This window comes from Cricetulus griseus, chromosome 4 (genome assembly GCF_003668045.3).
Source record: "Cricetulus griseus strain 17A/GY chromosome 4, alternate assembly CriGri-PICRH-1.0, whole genome shotgun sequence".
In the NCBI taxonomy this organism is placed as follows: domain Eukaryota; kingdom Metazoa; phylum Chordata; class Mammalia; order Rodentia; family Cricetidae; genus Cricetulus; species Cricetulus griseus.
In genome coordinates, this window is record NC_048597.1 from 70,350,012 (window position 1) to 70,365,085 (window position 15,074).

At 46.3% G+C, this 15,074-nt stretch overlaps 1 protein-coding gene and 1 non-coding gene across 3 annotated transcripts; both read right to left on the bottom strand.

The window, feature by feature from the left end:
• Window positions 1–9,447: 9,447 nt before the first annotated feature.
• CUNH22orf39 (chromosome unknown C22orf39 homolog) lies at window positions 9,448–13,593 on the bottom strand. Of its 2 annotated transcripts, none has more exons than XM_027413107.2 (3): window positions 13,455–13,592; window positions 13,195–13,362; window positions 9,448–10,285 (listed from the first exon to the last, which is right to left on the bottom strand). In XM_027413107.2, the coding sequence occupies exons 1-3, from the start codon at window positions 13,506–13,508 to the stop codon at window positions 10,160–10,162; spliced, it is 348 nt and encodes a 115-aa protein (XP_027268908.1). In that variant the 5' UTR covers window positions 13,509–13,592; the 3' UTR covers window positions 9,448–10,159. The 2 variants fall into 2 exon arrangements, with proteins under 2 accessions (XP_027268908.1, XP_035300605.1); XM_035444714.1 differs by lacking the exon at window positions 9,448–10,285 and adding an exon at window positions 10,847–11,129 and having other exon boundaries at window positions 13,455–13,593.
• On the bottom strand, window positions 11,176–11,310 carry LOC113835447. The gene has a single exon (XR_003484990.1). It is a non-coding gene; the product is annotated as a small nucleolar RNA SNORA70 (small nucleolar RNA).
• Window positions 13,594–15,074: the final 1,481 nt, after the last annotated feature.

Here is a 15,074-nt window from a genome sequence, read left to right on the forward strand (position 1 = left end):
CTACCTAGATCCTAACTGGGTGGTGGTAGCGCATCCCTTTAATCCCAGCACTCAGGAGACAGAGGCAGGTGGATCTCTGTGAGTTAGAGGCCAGCCTGGTCTACAGAGCAAATCCCAGGACAGCCAGGGCTGTTACACAGAGAAACCCTGGAAAAACAAAAAACAAATTCAATTCTGAACATTAAGAAAGTAAATAACCCAATTTAAGCCGGGCGTTGGTGGCTTACTCCTTTAATCCCAGCACTCGGGAGGCAGAGGCAGGCAGATCTCTGTGAGTTTGAGACCAGCCTGGTCTACAAGAGCTAGTTCCAGGACAGCCTCCAAAAGCCACAGAGAAACCCTGTCTCCAGAAAACAAAAACAAAAAACAAACAAACAGACAAAAAACAGTTTAAAAACGGGTACAGAACTAAGCAGAGAGCTCTCAAAGGAGGAAACACAAATGGCTAAGAAATACTTTTAAAATATTCAACATCTTTCACCATCAAAGAAATACAAATTGAAACTGTTTTGAGGTTTCATCTTACCCCATTCAGAATAGCCATGGTAATAAGACAAATGTTGGAGAGGACGTGGAAACAGGATACTTACTCATTGCTGGTGGGAGTACAAATTTGTACAGCCAGTACCCTCAGATGGCTTGGGAAAGATCTGCCTCAATAGATCTACTGCTGGCTTGAATGGCCTTCTGTTACAAAGCTTCCAGGTGCTTACTCCTTTTGCAGGAGTCTGATGCAACAAATAGCTGGTTACATGGTCACCTTATCCTTCTACAGAACTATATAGTACATGGTCCAGCAAGTTATGCTATTACATTTCACCTTACTGAACAAAACTTACGTTAATCATAATGGTAAAAGATTTTCCTTGTTAACTTTGTCTCAGTGTAATAGAAGAGGCCTAATGGCCGATTCTGAATTTATGCTGACCAAATAAAATGTCAAATTCTACTCCACCAAACAGTGGCCTTACATCTGGTAATGGACAATGGTGAAATCATTGTGGGGGACCAAATAGTTCCATTATGAAATATTTTGAGGCCCAGCTTCAGTAAACAGGAGCACCAGAAAGCTTTGGCCCACTATTGTATTGTTAATGCCAGTAGGGCTACTATTGTTTACCAGGGCATCAGGGTACTATGCCTCCTAACTTGCATCTCTATGTGCCTAAACATCTGAATAGGCCTGCACCTGGGCAGAGGGGCTAGGTGTGTAAGTGACTAGGAAGGACAGGAGTTAGGGGCAAGTGACCAAAGAGGGGAGGAGAAGGACAGAAGTCATCTCCTCGTGGTCATGGCAGGACGGTTAAGAAACAGTCGAAAAGATGGCAAATTAAAAAAAAAAAAAAAAAAAAAAAAAAGACTCTAGTTTTACAACATGGAGCTGAGAGCAGATGACAAGATGCCTGTGTTTGGTCTTTATTGCCACTGGGTTGCTAGGAGTTTCCAGGTACACACACCCCCGCTCAGGCCGAACCTCATGGGTTAAGGCTGAGACATGCCGGGTAACGACAAATCATCACCTATGACAAAACCTGATATTTTTAAAATGGCTTTCTTTCCTCTTCTCTTCCTCTAATAAGGGCAAAACTTCCCAAACGTTTTTTGTTAACTACACACTCTCAGTAAGAATTGTAATAACACTAAAAGTCTCACTTTTTGATGCTACATATGCTGGATCACTCACATAACATACTCCAAGAATGCATGCTATCATCATAGGGTGTTTGATATTGTGGATCTTTGCCATCTGTTAAGTTTTATCAGAGCACTTTAGGTGGACCCTCCTCTAAGGACTCACTGTTGCCCCTTCTACATCACCTCCTGCCAGGTCTGAAACAGAGAGGTCTACGACCTTGTCTCAGATCAATTGCTGTAAAGAGACGATATGACCACGGTGACCCTTATAAAAGGAAGCATTTTGGGGGGGGTGCTTATAGTGTCAAAGGTTTAGTCCATTCACTATCATTCATGGTGGGGGGCACGGTGCTGAGAGTTCTACTGAAGGGACCAGTTACCCATTTTGGCAGCCATGACAGTAACACGTGCTCATCATGACCTTGCCTTGGTCACTAAGAGGTCAGATGCCTGCCTCGTGGCAAGGAACCAATCAGAAGTTAGCTAGTGGCGCTATGCTTTACGGTTCTGGGTGTGCTTTATGGACAAGTGCACAGCAATGGATGCTCAGAGCATAGCAACCACCCTGGGAGGGCCTATGGGCCATAACAACCAATTGGCCAATCAACACAGGGCAAGCCCTCCAAGCCTGGAGGCACACCAATCCTGAGCCTGTGTGTACCCCTAGACACTCCCTTTACACTGTCCTACAAGATCTCTATGCAGCCCCTTCGAGTGTCTTTGCTAGCCATCCGCCATGGCGGGTGGGTGAAAGACTCCAGCTAACATGGGGTTAGCTCGTTAACAATAAAGCCTCATGCAGTTTGCAGCAAGCTTTCAAATCTGCCTGGTGATTGGGGTGACCAAGGTCCTGGGCTGAGACCCCGGAGGCCTGAGTTTTCTGTGGGTCTAACAATCTACACCGCCAGAGAAGCTGGGAACCAGGGAGTACCCTAAGAGAGACATTCAGGGTACCCTGGAGAAGAGGAAGGGGAGAGGAGGAAATGGGGGAGCAGGAATGTTGAGTGGGGGAAGGATAGAGGAGAGCAGGATGAGAGATACCATAATAGAGGGAGCCATTATAGATTTAAGGAGAGATCTGGCACTAGGGAGAATTCCAGAGATCTACAAGGATGATACCAACTGGCAAGTTCTATCATTCCTTTGTCAGCTTTTCAAAGGGACCACCTGGAATGAGGTGACACCAATTCGGCCTGCCCCCACAGTACACCACAATTTAGCCAACTCTTCATCAGTGACCACCTCTATGACCATGATTCTTTAATAAAACAAAAAAGGAGAAACTTTGGCCCTGTACCCAAAGCCAAAGAAATGCACTCTGACCTAGAAACAACCTTGTAACAAAAGAGGGACACTTTCCTGAATTTCAATCACATGTAAACTGACTATCACTTCTAATTCTACTCCACTTACTAAGCTTCCTCTCATCATACTGTAATTTTGTCTCCTGGTTTTAATTCTTAGACAGATTTATGCCTGAATTCCTGACTCATCCCTGGCATGGCAAAACTTCCTTAAGGCAACTTAGTTTTGCCTTGGAATGTATGTTTTTTAAAAAAAGAAGAATTGGATGACTCTGGCAGCTATGACGGTTGCGACAGTTATGCCACGCAAATTCCTATCTTCCCATAAACATAAAATGGTGTTTGATAACTAAAGGGCTAAACACTTGTAGTTGGCTTTCAGGATTAAGTCTTAAGATGTGGTCTTTTACAGGAATAGTCATTCTGTTTGTCTGCCTCCCCCTCAAAGTTCTATCATTCCTTTGTCAGCTTTTCAAAGGGACCACCTGGAATGAGGTGATACCAATTCGGCCTGCCCCCACAGTACACCACAATTTAGCCAACTCTTCATCAGTGACCACCTCTATGACCATGCTTCTTTAATAAAACAAAAAAGGAGAAACTGTGGTGATGCAATATTGTGAAGACCTCTTACTTCCTCAGAGACCAGAACTTTTTCTGGACTTCACAGCCAGAGTTAATACATCCCGAGGTTACTAAGACTTAAGACTGCTGTCCTACTTACACTCAGCCTGTTTGGGTAACCTGCCTTTCAGAGAACAATGTAACGATCGGTCAACTTTACTTGCCTTAGATTTCTCACATGATCAACTTTTACATCCTAAACCAATACCCAGCTGTAATCTTAGCTACTCTTCCATACCCATGACCAGAGTAATGCATATGTGTCCTTTGCTGAAACCAGCAAATAGAAGTTGAAAGCAATCTTATAAAATGAATAGCCACCACACATGTTGAACACAGCACTTAAGGGTAATGCTGAACACATTTGGATATTGATTGATAAACAATGACTTTTGTAATTCTGTTTGTTATCTGGGTCAGTTGGAGTCAGTCACTTAATCCCCTGTTAAATACTTCTGTAAAGTGTCCCTCATTCTATCCCCATGTGATGCTTTCTGTGAGGTTCAATAACAGAACAAAAACCTTTGTTAGGAACAGACACACAGAAACAACAGACAGACACAGGAACAGACTCATACAGCAGACAGAAGACAGGCACAGGGAGCATAAAGTAGACAATTCAAATATGAATTTGCTCTTGGTTAAACAACTCTAAGGGTAAGTTCTTTTTATTTTTTTCCTTAATGGGACACCAATACATTATTGGTGACTCAAGGTTCATCACTAATGTGTTTAAACAACACACTGAAGAACAGTGTTAGGATCCAGAAACATTTCAATTTCCTCACTTATATCTGCATTCACCTGTGTGTGTGTGTGCATCTGGCTGTACACATTTCATCACACAGCCCTGGAGAATTACCAACCCACATGTGTGGATTTTTCACCATGGGTCTGCCTTGACTGACTTCGCTCTTCCCATAGCTCTGCCTCATGACTCCTACATATATCCTTTTAAGATATTTTCTCTTTTTAAATACTAGATTATAATTTTTATTATATATCTACAGCTTCTATTTTATGTATGAATGTTTTGTCTACATGCACATGTGTGCATTTTACTCGTATGCCGGGTGCCTGCAGAGGTCAGAAGACAGTATTGGATCTCCTGGAACTGGAGTTACAGATGGTCATGAACCACCATGTGGGTGATGGGAATTGAACCCAGGTCCTCTGAAAGAGCAGCTCAGCTCTTAATGGCTGAGGCATCTTTCCAGCCCCCTAAGATTTTTTTTTTAAACGAGGGTGCTTTCTTTGGATTTTTATCCAAGTTGCTATCATGAGCACATCGGCTTCATGATAACAATATGTTCTCCATGGTTTAGGTAAGAACCCTGTGGTAGCCAAGCATAGTGCCACACACCATTAGTCCCAGAACTTGGGAGACAGAGACAGGCAGATCTCTGTGAGTTCAAGACTAGTCTGGTCTACATAGTGAGATCCAGGATAGCCAAAGCTACTTAGTGAGACCTTGTCTCAAAAACAAAACAAAAACCTAGGTCAAGCTTTTGCAATGGTAATATGCACAATACACTTGTAACTATGGAGTTTTGTCCAAAGAGTTTGAGACACTGCTCCGTCTTATACTTGCCTGCACTTTTGTTGTGATAGTTATCATCATTTTAGGGGCTTGATTTGTTTGGTTTTTCAAGACAGGGTTTCTCTGTGTAGCTTTGGAGCCTCTCCTGTCACTCACTCTGTAGATAAGGTTGGCCTTATCTGCAGATAAGGATCAAACTCACAGAGATCCGCCTGCCTCAGCCTCCTGAGTGCTGGGATTAAAGGCGTGCGCCACCAACGCCAACGCCCGGCTTCAGGGCTTTTTTTGTTATTTGTTTGTTTGTTGTGTTTTTCAGAGAAGGTCTTATGGCCTTAAACTCCTGATCCTTCTGGCTCTGTCTCTCATGTGCTAGGATCACAATATGGTACACCATCACTCCCGACTTTAACTCTTGCTTTTTTATTTAGTGCAGTGTTTGGAAATCAAACTTGGGTCCTTGTGCTAGCAAGGCAAGTTATGTAGCTCTGAGCCACACCCCAGCCAGAGACTCTATTGACATTTGTGTCTTTCCCTTCATGTACCACAGGACTTTGGAAGTCAGCCTGGCAGTTTCAAAGCTGTGATTGTATTTGGCATTGCTCAGTGGTAAAGCATGCGTGTAGCATGTACAATGTGAAGGGCTCTGTTGACAGGCCCAAACATTCCAAACATGCTGCCAGGCAAATGGATGGCACTAAAAGAAACCATCCTGAGTAAGGTAACTCAATCACAAAAAGACAAACATGGTATGTACTCACTCATATATGGATTTTAGATATGGATCAGGGGATTGCCAGCCTACAATCCACACCGCCAGAGAAGCTGGGAAACAGGGAGTACCCTAAGAGAGACATTCAGGGTACCCTGGAGAAGAGGAAGGGGATAGGATCTCCTGAGCCTATTGGGAACATGGGGGGGGGCTGGGAGAATGAGAAGGGGAGAAGAGGAGGGGAGAGGAGGAAATGGGGGAGCAGGAAGGTTGAGTTGGGGGAAGAATAGAGGAGAGCAGGATGAGAGATACCATAATAGAGGGAGCCATTATAGATTTGAGGAGAGATCTGGCACTAGGGAGAATTCCAGAGATCTACAAAGATGACACCAACTGGCAATCTAAGCAATAGTGGAGAGGCTTCCTTAAATGCCGTTCCCCGATAATGAGATTGATGACTACCTTATATGCCACCCTAGAGCCTTCATCCAGTGGCTGATGGGAGCAGAAGCAGACACCCACAGCTAAACATTGAACTGAACACCTGGAATCCAGTCACAAAGAGGGAGGAGTGGTGAAGACTAAAGGAGTCAAGACCGAGATGGTGAAACCCACAGAAACAGCTGACCTGAACAAGGGGAAACTCATGGACCCCAGACTAATGGCTAGGAGGTCAGCATGGGAGTGATCCAGACCCCCCTGAATGTGGGTGTCAGTGAGGAGGCCTCGGCAATCTATGGGACCTCTGTTGTAGACCATTATTTATCCCTGGCATATCAATGGACTTTGGGAGCCCAGTCCACATGAGGGGAGGGCCTAGGCCCTGCCCTGGATGATATGACAGACTTTGGTGACGGGGCGGGGGGGGAGGCTCACCCTCCCTGGGTAGCAGAGGGGAGATGGGGTGGAGAGTTGGTGGGGGGCAGGGGAGGAGGGGAGGGAGAGGGAGCTGGGATTGACATGTGAAGCAGGCTTGCTTCTAATTTAAATAAAAATAAATAAAAATAAAACATGCTGTCAGCAGGTCTTGTTCATTCCCCTTCTCTGTCCCTTGCTAAAGAGTTAGGTTCCATTCTTTTCTTTTTTTTTTTTAAAGATTTTATTTATTATGTATACAGTCCTCTGCCTGCATGCCAGCAGAGAGCACCAGACCTCATTCAAGGTGGTTATAAGCCACCATGTGGTTGCCTGAAATTGAACTCAGGACCTCTGGAAGAGCAGTCAGTGCTCTTAACCACTGAGCCATCTCTATAGCCCTAGTCACAAGGTTTATTCCCTTATTTGGCCACTTCCTCTGCCTGACTAAAACTCCAAGATCCACCTATCAAAACACCAAAGTTCAGCAATCAAAATTCATTATTTGGCTATACTGGCTAACCTGTCCAATCAGGACTTACCAACTCACCCTAGCACTTCTGCACAAACACCTGCCGTCTGTCTCTGTCCAATCCAGAGGCAGGCCTCCTCACCCCTGCCCCCGACACACACACACACACACACACACACACACACACACACACACACACTTGTCCCTCCAGGGTGATAAATCTTTTTTGTTTTGAGAATTTGGAATCTGGATGTGTTCTGGGCTGATTCCAAGGACCCCTTATACAATGTCCTGGCTTGTTTGTCAGCACTGAAAAAAGAACAAAAAATGAACACAGGGTAAATGCAGGGAACTTCTATCCAAGTTCTATGTTGGGATTTCCAGCCTGGAACAAAACAGCAGGTGACAGGAATTGTGGCTGCAGGAGGACTCTCTCATGAACTGGTACAGGAGCGGGCTTAACAAGGTAACAGCTGCCTCTCCAGATAGCACGTGCTGACTGCCACTCTCTAGCACCTTCTCTGCCCCCACTATTGGGAAATGCACATTCTGAAATTAAGCTAGTGAAGACCCCTCACCTTGAAGTGACTGTCCCCCGGAAACGGCAAATCCCGCTTCCTCATTGGAGTTCCTGTGAGTGTGTAAGTACCATCATTCACAACAGTGTAGAACACTCAGGAGGGACATTTTATTCTACAATGTATCCTTTCTGAAGACATCCATAATTCTTCCTCAGAGATGGTCACCCTACTGCTTATGGCCAGGAAGGCTGCAGAAAGGGTGCTGGGCATGCAGCTGGACCAGACTGGCCTTAGCATCTCAATAGGGCCTCAGTGCAGCCACAAGACATTTGACCATCTTAGTAATGAAGAGCTCTCTATGAGAGCTAGTGTTTGTGTGTGTCCGTGCCTGTGTGAGTGTGCATGTGTGCTTGAATGTGTGCAGGCATATGTGTACATGCTTAAGAATGTGTGTGACATGTGTGTACATTACGTGTATGCATACTTGGTCATGTTCACATGTGTGGGTGTGTGCATGTGTGTGGGTGTATGTTCAAGCATATGTGTACCTGTATGCATGTTGACACACGTGTATATTTAAGTAAACATTTAAAACACTACAAAAGAACAAAATACTAACCTGGGTATAGCATTGTTGGGCATTGTGCTGGCTAGTTTTATGTCAACTTGACACAAGCTGGTAGAAGTTCTAGGCCTGTAGGTTGAGACCCCTTTGGAGGTCAAACAACCCTTTCACAGGGCTTGCATATCGTTTATCCTGAATATCAGATATTTACATTACGGTTTATAACAGTAGCAAAATTACAGTTATGAAGTAATTTATAGTTGGGGTTTACCACAATATGAGGAACTATATTAAAGGGTCGCAGCATTAGGAAGGTTAAGAATGACTGAGCTAGAGTTATATGAAAGAAGGGAACCTCAATCGAGAAAATGCCTCCATAAGTTACAGCTGTCGGGCAATTGTTTGTTTGTTTTTAAAGATTTATTTATTTATTATATACACAGTGTTCTGCCTGCATGTATGCCTACATGCCAGAAGAAGGCACCAAATCTCACTATAGATGGTTGAGCCACCATGTAGTTGCTGGAAATTGAACCCAGGGCCTCTGGAAGAACAGCCAGTGCTCTTAACCTCTGAGCCATCTTCCCAGCCCCCATTTGTTTTGTTGTTTGTTTAGCGCTGGCTGTCTTGAAACTCACTATGCAGACCAGACTGGCCTCAAACTCACCAAGATCCATCGGCTTCTGCCTTCCAAGTGCTAGGTTTGAAGGCATGTGCCACACAACCCAGTTGGCATTTTTGTTTGTTTGTTTGTTTTGTTTTGTTTTTCAAGACAGGGTTTCTCTGTAGCTTTGGAGCCTGTCCTGGCACTTATTCTGTAGACCAGGCTGGCCTCGAACTCACAGAGATCCACCTGCCTCTGCCTCCAAAGTGCTGGGATTAAAGGCGTGTGCCTCCAACGCCCAACTCCAGTGGGCATTTTTTAAATTAGTGATCAGTGGGTGAGGGCCCAGCCCACTGTGAGTGGTTCCATCCCTGGACTGTGGTCCTGGGTTCTATAAAAAAGCAGGCTGAGCAACCATGATGAGCAAGCCAGTAAGCAGCGCTCCTCCATGGCTTCTGCATCAGCTCCTGCCTCCAGGTTCTTGCCCTGTGTGAGTTCCTGTCCTGACTCCCACCAATGACGGACTACAATGTAGAAGTGTAAGCCAAATAAACTCTTTCCTCCCCAACTTGCTTTTGGTCAGTGTTTCGTCACAGCAATAGATAAACATACTCTAAGTAGGTCAGGTACAAAGTATAATTAATTTTGGGTTTCTGTTGGAATCGAACATCTGAAATGGCTTTTAATACATTAACAACAAGGAGAAATCAGGAATTCTAAATCCCATATTCCTTGGACTTGAACTCTTGACCTCAGATTCTGTGGTTCCTGCAAAGCTGTGTGCATTTCCTTTTAAAAGTCTGCAAAACCAGTAAAAGGGGCTGGTGCCGAGGGGCAAGTTGCTCTGCCCACTGAGCATGCTCTACTGTATCTCCAGGGGAGCTGAGCCAGTCTGAGCTCCACCCATGGATAACACAGTAATCACCCAAAGCACCGAGGTCCATTTTTCATGGTCAAGGAGAACCACCTGCAACAGAACCATTTAGCAACCTTCTTCTGTCTACTGTGCCATATATTCGCACAGGTCAGTGCCGCCACTGTGCACTTAAGGTTCTCACATATCAGGACTGCCACCTCTGGTGTGGTTGTCCTCAGGGGAGGTGGCATGGACAAGATGGACCAACCCAGCTGCTCACAGGTACCTGCCACAGTGCTTGGCTTCCTGCAATTGCAGACATAGGTACCTTTCAGAGTATCACAGTGGTGAGATGCTCAGATGCAGGTGGGCAATAGGCAGTTAGAGCAGGAAATGCCTTCCTCTGTGTTCCAGGTCAGGTGGAAGCTAGTCCAAGTCCAGGTCAAGGGCAGGGTTGCGGTTGCTTGTCACTCATCACTTGTCCTTCTCCTGTGGTAGAGGGAGGTTCCAGTCTGCAGGGGGCCTCTGCCTCAAGGTCCATACCAGGGTGTGCTTCTGTGCAGCCTGGACCCGTGCCTGCTCACTCTCACAGAGGGATCGCTGTACAAATGAGACTCTGGTCACTTACTGCTTCACAGATGGATCCCAGCTCCCCTAGTACTGTCACATGGCACCTACCCCACCCTCTTCCTCAGCGCTCTTCTGAAGAGAGGAACAAATGGGAACATGTGGGACACAAAGCTCTGGAGCTCAACTGTTTCTCCATAACATACCTTGACAAATGTTCCATTTTTAACACACACACACACACACATCTAGGCCATGCTTTCTCTGCAGCACAGGTCATCTTAATTCATCATCATTTTTTGGGGGGGGTTTTCGAGACAGGGTTTCTCTGTGGCTTTGGAGGTTGTACTGAACTAGCTCTTGTAGACCAGGCTGGTCTCGAACTCACAGAGATCCGCCTGCCCCTGCCTCCCGAGTACTGGGATTAAAGGCGTGCACCACCAACGCCCGGCCTTAATTCATCATCATCTTTTTTTTTTTTTTTTTTTTTTGTAAGCAGACTGATATGAGATTTATTACTGAACATGATTTGGTAGGGTACAGGAGAACACTGTGGAAGCTCTCAGGAGTGCAGGGCTCGCCACTTGTCCAGGGGACCACGATTAGGGATATATTTGACCCCACAGCCATCAGGAATGAGCCGTTTCTCAGCAACCATGTCTTCAAATTCATCTGCATTAAACTTGGTGAAGCCCCATTTCTTTGAGATGTGGATCTTCTGGCGGCCAGGAACTTGAACTTTGCTCTACGAAGAGCCTCAATCACATGTTCCTTATTCTGCAGCTTGGTGTGGATGGACATGATGACCTGGCCAATGTGAACCCTGGCCACTGTGCCCTGGGGCTTCCCAAAGGCACCACGCATACCCATCTAGAGCCTAGATTGGGGATATCATTGAGATCAGAAACTTGAGAAACTGAGAAAATTGTCTCCAAGGTCCCTTAGGGCAGCCCATATAGGCGATAGGCTGCATACGCTACCAAGGAGGCTGCTGTTTGCAACCATTGCACACCAGGCTCCCATGGGGAAAGGGACCTGATCGGCTTAATTAGCTGCAAATAATTCATCATCTTAAACAGCAATTTTATTGTGTTCTTTGTTTTTTTTTTAGACAGGATCTCAAGTAGCCCAGGCTGACTGGCCTCATGATCACGATATATGACCTTCAGTTTCTGATATTGCTGCCTCTGCCTCTGCCTCCTGAGGGCACAACCATGTCCATTCTCTGACTTCAGCCATTTGAAAACATCTCCTAGGCTTCAGCTACAGCTGACCTGGAGAGTGTGGAGCAAGCCTGAGAGTGGGGACATGGAGTGAGGAAGAGAGTGTGAAGTTAATTTACTGTTGGACTCGCCGGGCGGTGGTGGCGCACGCCTTTAGTCCCAACACTCGGGAGGCAGAGGCAAGCGGATCTCTGCGAGTTCAAGACCAGCCTGGTCTACAAGAGCTAGTTCCAGGACAGCCTCCAAAGCCACAGAGAAACCCTGTCTCGAAGAAAAAAAAAAAAAAGTTACTGTTGGATTCTGCACAGGGTGTGTGTAAAAGGTCGCCCTCATTATGATATATATATATATATATATATATATATATATATGTCATGTATATAGTTATAGCTCATATATAGTGACAGACAGTAAGTTTCTTGCCATATGAACAAGCTTTCTGCCATGTTTTTTACTTTCACTTATTAGGGGTTGCCATGCTTCTGTTTTCCACATTTTTCAAAATTTTTATTTATTTTTATTTTATGTGCATTGGTATTTTGTTATGGTTGTTGGGTTCCCTGGAACTGAAATTATAGACAGTTGTGAGCTGCCGTGTGGGTGCTAGGAATTGAATCCTGGTCCTCTGGAAAAAGTTAGTGCTCTTAACCACTGAGCCATCTCTCCAACCCCTGTTTTCTGCATTTTACAAAAGAGTTTCGGCAGCTTGTTTTCCACATCGGTTCATTTGTCTGTTTCAGAATGTTTACGAATGTTTTCAACACCTAGCCTCTTCTTCCTTGATCTCCCTACGCTGGCTGTGTCCTGGAGTTTTTGCTCCCCTTTTCCCCATCACACTGCCCATGAAAGCAATACCATTCATTCTCCAGACTGGAGTGCAACCCAGGAAGGCAGGGCTCCTTTATCACCTTTATCAGAGATCGCCCAAAGAGATGACTAGAGACGACTATTTGTTTAATGAATGGCTACAAATAGTCGTCTGAAGCTAGGAGGCACGCTCACTGGCATAGGAAATACATAAAATTTAGGAGCAAGAAGTTCAGAGAGTTAAAAATTCACCAGCCTCCTACCCAAAACTATAAAAGCAGTAACAACGACTGGGAGTGAAGACTCCAGAGCTGCTCGGAAGGCGTGGCAGAGGGGGGTGGGGTGGGGAGAAGCTCCAAGGATCACTGTGCTGGGCCTTAAGGGAATGCTGCTGCCTTTTGAGTCACCATGCTCCAATTAGTGACCCAACAAAGTCATTGGTTCACCAAGCTAGTTTAAGTGGAAGTCTTTCTTTGGTTCGTCATTCCACATACTATTCAGAGTTAAGGAGAGGTTTCTTCACACCTCCTAGAGAAGGTCCAGCCTCAGTACTGGTCACTGTCCTCTACAGTAATCTCCATGCTCTCAGAGCTGGGCTGGCCTTCCAAAGGTAACTGCAATCATACGTGCCTGAACATTTTTAGGTACTCTCAGGTTCATTCGTATGCCCTGAACAGCTCATCCGCATGTTCCAGGCACCTTGGCTCTTTTCTTCCTGCATCCTGTCCCCAAGGGCGGGCTGATGACCCTAAGGCTGGACGGTTGTCCTCCTCCCCAAGCCTCTCTATGCCTCCTTTCTTTCTGCCTCCCTCCTTGTACTCGACGTCGTTTGGGGGTACTTCTCGGGAGGGAAGCTCGAGGGGGATGTCCCCGAGGGATCTGTGCACACACCCACCCACACCCTGCTCGCACCTGGGCCTCGGGGCTGCGGCTCTCCTCCCATTCGCGGCAGCTGGCCAGGTCGCGCAGCCACTGCCTGCAGTCCGGCCGCTCGCCGTGGACGTAGTAGTGGTGTAGGATGTGCCTGGCGCTGCGGCAGAGCTCCCACTCAGAGCGGTAGACCTCGCAGGGCCGGGGAGGCTGCGGGCAGAGACAGCTTGAGCGCGGGCAGACCCGGAACCTAACCCCACCCAGCCCCGCAGCCCCGCAGCCCCGCAGCCCAGCACACTCACCTGCCAGCTGCCGGCGACCGCCATGTCCAGGCCCCGTGTGACTGACAGAGACATGAACCAATGAGCTCCAAGTAAATTCACAGCTAAACAGGACGTCTTCACTGAGTGGGCGGATTGTTAGAGGCCTCACCAACTGATGTCTGGCGGGTGACTTGTCTTCAAAGCCTTGTAATTGACAGCCTGAAACCCGGCAGTTTCGGCCAGCTCTCCCGGTTTTTATTTTTCAAATCTCGGTGTGCCTCAGCTTTCCAAGTGAAGACTCTGAACTCCGAATAACCCACCTGGCAGTCTGAGACTAAAGGGATCTGGTCTGAGCATACACTAAGGTGTAGATGAGCTTTATTTGGTGTGTGGAAAGGAGGGGGCAGGTGCGGGGTGGCTAAAAGTGAAAGGAATTCTAGAGGCGGCCGGGCTCTGCGGTGCACACTTTTAATCAAAGCATTTGGGAGTGAGGCAAAAGCAGGGGTTCAAGGCCAGCCAGGGATATACCATGAGACTCCGTCTCAAAAAAAAAGTCAATTTACGGGACTTGAGATTGATTGCTCAGTTAGCACTGACTGACCTTGATTTCCAGCACCCACGTGGCAGCACACTCCCAAGAGAGAGGAGAGGCAGCTTTGGAGCCTATCCTGGCACTCGCTCTGGAGACCAGGCTGGCCTCAAATTCACAGAGATCCACCTGCCTCCCGAGTGCTGGGATTAAAGGCGTGCGGTTCATATCTCTCTCTCTCTCTTTTGTTAAAGATTTTATTTATTTATTTATTTATTTATTTATTTATTTATTTATTTATTTATTACAGTCTTCTGTCTGCATGCCAGCAGAGGGAACCTGATCTCATTCAAGGTGGTTGTGCTGGGAATTGAACTCAGGATCTCTGGAAGAGCAGTCGTCGCTCTTAACCTCTGAGCCATCTCTCCAGCCCACAGTCAGTGTTCTTAACCGCTGAGCCATCTCTCCAGCCCAGGCTCATCTCTTAAGAAGCACTTGTGAACAGAACCAAGGACCTGAGTTTGATCCCTGTATGCCTCAAGGTGGCAGAAGGAATTCCTGAGAACTGTCCTCTGATCTCCACATGCACACACCTGCACATGCAGTCACATATGAGATGCATTCACTTTATGTGTAATAAATATGTATGTGCACCATGTGTACACAGATCTCTGGAACTGGAATTACAGAGGGCTGTGATCCACCATGTGGTGCTGGGAACCAAACCTGGATCCTCTGCAAGAACAAGTGTTTACTGAGTCATCTTCCCAGCTGAACAAAACTTATAGTAGTCAACAGAACTCCACAAATGAAGGCTGCCTTGCTGCTAGTGGAACATCAATGACAGGTCAGGCAGGTACCACAGCATTTATACCTTCCAGAGCCATATTTGGCCAGTGATGATGTATGTGCCAAGAGACAGAAGCCAATTATCATGTTGTTTGTGGATATTTCTCACTAAGAGCAAATGGACACACTAGAGCCATCGGGAAAGTGCACCCTCCATGGGGACCTTGTTAGGCCTGACCATCCCCCACTGCAAGTGTCAGGGAGTGTCACTTGTCTCTACCATCTCTTACGTCTCAGAGGTGCAGTCTTCTAATGACAGAATGAAGTGTGGGCTGCTATAA